At 36.3% G+C, this 6,000-nt stretch overlaps 1 protein-coding gene across 1 annotated transcript; it reads left to right on the plus strand.

Moving 5' to 3' along the window:
* Nucleotides 1–1,045: 1,045 nt before the first annotated feature.
* On the plus strand, nt 1,046–5,061 carry BRD4 (bromodomain 4). The gene is made up of 5 exons (XM_088504121.1): nt 1,046–1,732; nt 3,142–3,191; nt 3,300–3,377; nt 3,457–4,057; nt 4,152–5,061. Exons 1-5 carry the CDS (start codon nt 1,583–1,585, stop codon nt 4,722–4,724), a joined length of 1,452 nt encoding a protein of 483 aa, XP_088360247.1. The 5' UTR covers nt 1,046–1,582; the 3' UTR covers nt 4,725–5,061.
* Nucleotides 5,062–6,000: the final 939 nt, after the last annotated feature.

The raw sequence follows: 6,000 nt of genomic DNA on the forward strand, positions 1-6,000 counted from the left end.
CATGAACGGACCAAACATTCAGAGGTCAATTGTCACTTGGTTTGACAAAAAGCTCAAGTTGGAGTGATGAAACTTCTCCCTATTCCTTCTTCTGGGCAATTAGCCGACATCTTCAAAAAGCCTTTGTCTCCTCAACCCTTCCATCTTAATCTCAATAAGCTTGGAGTTCTCGATATCTTTCATCCTCTAGCTTGCGGGGCGTATTAAACCATTCTTCTATCTTAGCCCATGACAATAATAAAGAAATCTCAAGGCCCACAAATTTAGCCCAATAAAATTCATAAATTCAGTTTTAATTTTAGTCTTTATCATCTTATCTTATCTTTATGTTACCATCTTATCTTATCTTTACTTTTCTCTTTCGTAGACAATACTCTATGTGCTTGTTTGGGCGCCATTATTTTGATAAAAAAAATCTTTTTTCAATGAAAAAATATCTTTTTTTTATTTTTTAACGTGTTTAGCAAATTTTTAGTACTTGTTTGGGCGCCATTATTTTGATAAAAAAGATCTTTTTTCAATAAAAAAAGATTTTTTAGCGTGTTTGACAAATTTTTAATAGTAAAAGTAAAAGCACTAAAAAAATAAAAAAAAAATCTTTTTTGAGAAGCTGTAATTTACACATTTTTTTAAAAGATCTTTTTTTCCTTAAAAAAAAGATATTTTTCATGTAATAAATAAACAAAAAAATACTTTTATATTGTTATACCCAAATATAATTGATAGATAAAAAGATCTTTTTGCATGAGATATCCAAACATAAAATTACTTTTACTTTTTACATAAGATCTTCTAAAAAAGATAAGTAAAAAAAATATCTTTTCTTATAAGCTCACCCAAACAAACTATATATATATAGTTTTACCTTCGTATACAATTCAATTCAATTAATCAACAATCAATAAAATTTTTTTATCCTTTCTTTTCCAATTCTTTCACAATTAAAAAAAAACACCAAATCAGAATATGGTGAATGTAGGGAGGACCTTATTGTCAATTCTCACAAAATTCCACGTATAAGAAAGAGGAGAGAGAAAGAAGCCATAATTAGGAAAAATACAATTGTCAATTCCTAATTTGGCTTATCATCGTCCATTGTTTTTCCCCGTTTGATTATGTTTTTTGTTGGGAACTTCTCATAAAATTCAAAAGTTCAAACCTTTTCTGTTTCAAAATAGAATCCCTCAACTCCCTCATCTCACGCATACTCTCTTAACTAAACATACGTTTTTTTTTACAACAAACCTCCAACCCAAACACACACACACAAAAAAAAACCTTAAACACCGGAAAACAACAATTTCTCCACAATTCTCGCCGGAAAATCACCGTCCCTCCATTCCCAAATCGCAAAAATTGGTTTTCCGACCGTTTTCCACCCCAACATCCACTTTGGTTCCGTCTCCGCCGGTGGTTGTGTAGCCGGAGAGGGTTCTGTCTTCTGTCTTTCGTTTGCGTGGGCGGCATTCGCTAAAGTGCGCCTGGTGCGCAGGATAATATTCAATATTAAATAAATAAAAAAAGAAAGGGACGGAGGTGGTGGTGGTTGGTTTGATCAGAAGCGTACACGTGGACGGCGTTGATGGGGACGGAGTTGATGGGGAGGACGTGGGGCACATGGGAGGAGCTACTCCTCGGTGGGGCCATTCTCCGCCACGGGACCCGCGACTGGAACGTCGTCTCCGCCGAGCTCCGAGCACGAACCGATTGTCCTTACTCTTTCACCCCTGAGGTAATTCAATTCAAATAATAAATAATATAATTAATTAATTAATTTGAATTTTTCTCTGTCTTGTTCTCTTTTTTTTTTTTTAAATTAAATAGAGATAATTAAACAAATAATTTTTGTTTTTTTAATACTTCAAATCCAGAATTCGTTGTTTATTGTATTGTTTCGGTCACCAATGTGCTTCCTTACTTACTCGTTTGGAATTGGAAAGAATATAATAATTTACATTTTAGTTATTATAAAAAGAAAAAATTAATTAAAAGCATTAACTCATCTTTTTAATTTTTAAATAAACAAATTTTTTTGTATTATTTTTGGAAAAAATAATATACATGTTTAAATTTTATTCATTAAAAAGTTAATAATAATTAAAAGGAATAATTAGAATCCCATTATTACTCTTATAAAAAAATGTTTAATGTCTTGAGTGTTATTACGAAGAAAAGACTAAAAACTAAAAAGTTAATTTTATTTGTGTATTTATGACGCTGCCCGCACGGTCCAGGAATCTTCTAGTAATTTTTTTTTTAATAATCTATCAATATTTGTTAAAAAATTATTTCGCTCTGGGGGTATAAATGGAAACCCGCGTAGACTTTAATAATAAAGGACCAAAAGCATGCAAATATGCAATTATATTACGTTGTACTAATTCGGATTATGAAGCATAACCGCTACGGTGGTGTCAGCCATCTCTGTTGACTCATTAAACTAATTTCTTCCTCTAATAATCATTAAAAATTGAAGTACTGGTCTAATCTAATAACAAAAGGTTAGATATATTCAAGTAAGTGTTTGACTTTGACCCTTTAATTTTGTGGGTCCAGTTGTATACGAATAAATCAAAGATTGTGACACCATAGACCATAGTAAAATTCTCGGACATTGCTAAGTAAGGAATATAACAGTAGCAATAACTATGTGGACACAGAATATAGAATTTAAGAGAAATGATTGGGTGGACACCACTTTCACAGTTTCACCACTTTCACACAACTTTTTTCCATAGTTTTGTGATGTGAATCATGTGATCAATTAAGAATGCCCAAAACCCTTTGGACCTTTAAAAAGATACACTTTGGTATAACAAATTTAGGTGTGAAGTTTACCCTTTAAATTGAAAGGTGACAACATGAAAATTATAGTCGAGAACAGTAATTAAGTCAAATATGTCAAACTATCTAATAGGTCTTACTTATTATCTTTATATGAAGACAATTTTATCTGAGTAGTCACCTAAAGTAAAACAAAAACATCTTTGTCGACAAAAATTAACTTTGATGAGAATTTAGGTAAGAACTTGTATTGCTGAGAAGTGTTTGGTTTTCTAACCTCACAGTTCACAACCAAAACATATGAAGGAAAAATATTTGGCAATTTTTAATTTTGATATTTCTATATTACTTTTGTAGGTATGTAAAGCCAAGTATGAAGACTTGCAACAGCGGTATTCTGGGAGCAAGTAAGTAGAATCTATGTCTTCATTTTTGTATAAATGATCCAATGAAATTAGGTTGTCAACATTGCATAGAAATTGTATGCTGTGTCTCATTGAATGTTTTTTTTTCAGGGCTTGGTTTGAGGAACTTAGAAAGAAGAGAGTAGCGGAGCTGAAAAGAGCTCTAGAGCTATCTGAAGATTCAATTGGGTTAGTTGCATAGAAATACTATGCTCTGTGGCTGGCTTCCCAGTTTTCGGGTATAGTTTACTCAACATGTTTGTTTCAGGTCTCTTGAATCAAAGCTTGAATCTCTCAAGGCTGACAAGAATGAGAAGAGAGATGATTGTCGTGTTGAAAATAGCTCAGGTAGTCCGCAGTTACGCGTGCCTTCACTGAAACTGGAGAGAGTTGAATCTTCGTCAAAGGACGGGTTATCTGCTGGGAGTTTCACGCACGAAACCAGGACAAACTGGTCACCTGATTGCCAGGTTCCAGCTGTGTCCGCGGAAGATATAGAGACTATGCCTGAAGTTTCACGCTCTACTGAGCTGGGAAAAGTTTTAGATGTAGATAATTTGGCATGTGCGATATACAAAGGACAGCTGGCGAGTTTTAAGAAACGGCGAGGGAAGAGGAAGAGGAAGGATTGTAGTAAAAACATTAAGGAAGCAAGTGTAGAAGAAAGTGAGTTATTAGATTCAGCTGATGTTGTGTCCTGGTGTAAAGAAAGTTCTACAAGCAACTGTGGCGAAGTTGCCAAATCTTCCGGCATAGATGATCATAGTAGAAATTTGAAAGAGGATAGGGCAGAAAACTTGAGGGAGATTTTAGATTCTGTTTTTGAAACCAAAGGAGCCTCTGCCTTCCGACGCAGACTCGATAGTCAGGTAACTCATCTAGAGTTAGTTTTAAGTTTCTCAACATGTGATGGTTTTACTACATTTCACTAAATTACTTGTGCACTGCTATTTTGAAAAACAGAAGAGAGGAAGGTACAAGAAAATGATCCGACGGCACATGGATTTCGACACCATAAGGTCAAGAATTAGCAGCCAAACGATTAACTCGACGATGGAACTCTTCCGAGACTTGCTCCTACTCGCGAATAATGCTCTAGTCTTCTACTCCAAGAGCACTCGCGAGTACAAGTCTGCTCTAGTGCTAAGAGACATTGTCACCAAAAAATTGAGGGACAGGAATAGTTCAAAGCCAAAGGTCACTGCTACTACTATTGACAGCAAAGGTACCACCCAAGATAATGTGTCCCTTAAATTACCTGTGCATAATCCTCATGTGAAACCAAGAAGCGTGCGCCCTGGTAACAGAAAGATTGTTGCAAAGGCAGTTGGTAATGATGGCAGCAACTCGGTATCCGGGGTGTCACAGGCAGCCAAGAAACCGAGTAAAGCCGATTCGCCACCTTCAGTGGAATCATTACCTGTCAAGAAGAAAGCTTTTGGTAGACCAAAGAAGGTTGGACGTGGGAATGCGACGTGTCAACGGCCGGCCGCCATGCCGGTGAAGGGAAAGAAAAGAGTGAGGACAAAAGGATAGTGCCCAAGCTCAGGTTTTTAGCTTAATAGTTCTTCATCTTTTGTACAAAAGATTTTTTCCTTCTTGGTTAGTTTCTATTTGTTTACATTGATGTTAGCCTTAGGACAAAGAGTCATCAATAGCCTAAAGGAAGAAGGGTAAGGTGCAGATGGGAATACTAACTACATCAAAGTTCAAACATACAGAGAAGTTTCCAATTAAAGTTGGTTTCTTGTGATCTTTGCCATTGTCTAACTCCTTTGTAACTTGTAACTAAGAATTTTGTTTTATAGCAAAAGTGAAGTGTACTAATCTGATGAATGGCAAAGTGGCTTAGCTTATTATCTATTATGGTTAACTTGGTTTGTTTATAGCAATAATGTGATTCTCGATTCATCAAAATCATTATATATACACTAATTTAATTATTCCTACCAAAATGATGACACACAATTAAAGTTTGCTAGATTCATGATCAATGGTTGTCCGCAGTATCCTCCGGTTCGATAGGTCAATGACTAATTTTTCGCGAATCTGAACTTCATTTAAGAATCTGTCGCTGGCCAATAGATTGTTGTATGCACAATGTGGATTTCGAATCCCCGACGCTTACTTAAGCGGATGAGCGAGCTGACAACTCGACCAACCCAAATTGGTTTCAATTGAGCTATTCCCAGCCTTGATTATATGAGGTGAACAAGAAGATATTAATAGGGGCGGGTTTTCGCTCTACCTGACCCCGCCCTGCCTTATAATAACCCGTATAAAATCCACCTCACTTCTACCCACGGGTAGTAAATGGTTGAACACTAACCCGGTCCTGTGGGTACCCGCCCCTATAATTATTAAAAGCTAATAAATAAAATTAAATTTCAAAATTTATATAACTATCACCGGCTTTTTTACCTAAATGCGCATGCAAATAACTTTAATTCCCAAAATGCGCATGGCTGAAAATGTTTCTGAAAATACGCACTGCCAACTCGCAAAGATCACAAACGAAATGGAAATAGGATACATATCAAGGGGGTGTCCACGAAATGGGTTCTGGCCACTGACACAAACCATTTCATTTGTTTCAGGAACGAAATGGAGCACCTCACACATGGCACACACGAAATGGCCCAACTCACATATGACATCCACGAGTTGGGCACTTCATGGGAGGCACACATGAAATGGCCATCCTCACGTGTGGCAGGCACGAAATGGGGAGGGGGCCAGTCAAAGCAGCAAGTCTCAGTGTTGCAGTTTCCGTACGAGCATGCATTGGGTGATTGGGAGGCAATTTATTGTT

The sequence above is a fragment of the Arachis ipaensis genome, chromosome B10, assembly GCF_059453495.1.
Source record: "Arachis ipaensis isolate K30076 ecotype BB chromosome B10, ASM5945349v1, whole genome shotgun sequence".
NCBI classification, from domain to species: domain Eukaryota; kingdom Viridiplantae; phylum Streptophyta; class Magnoliopsida; order Fabales; family Fabaceae; genus Arachis; species Arachis ipaensis.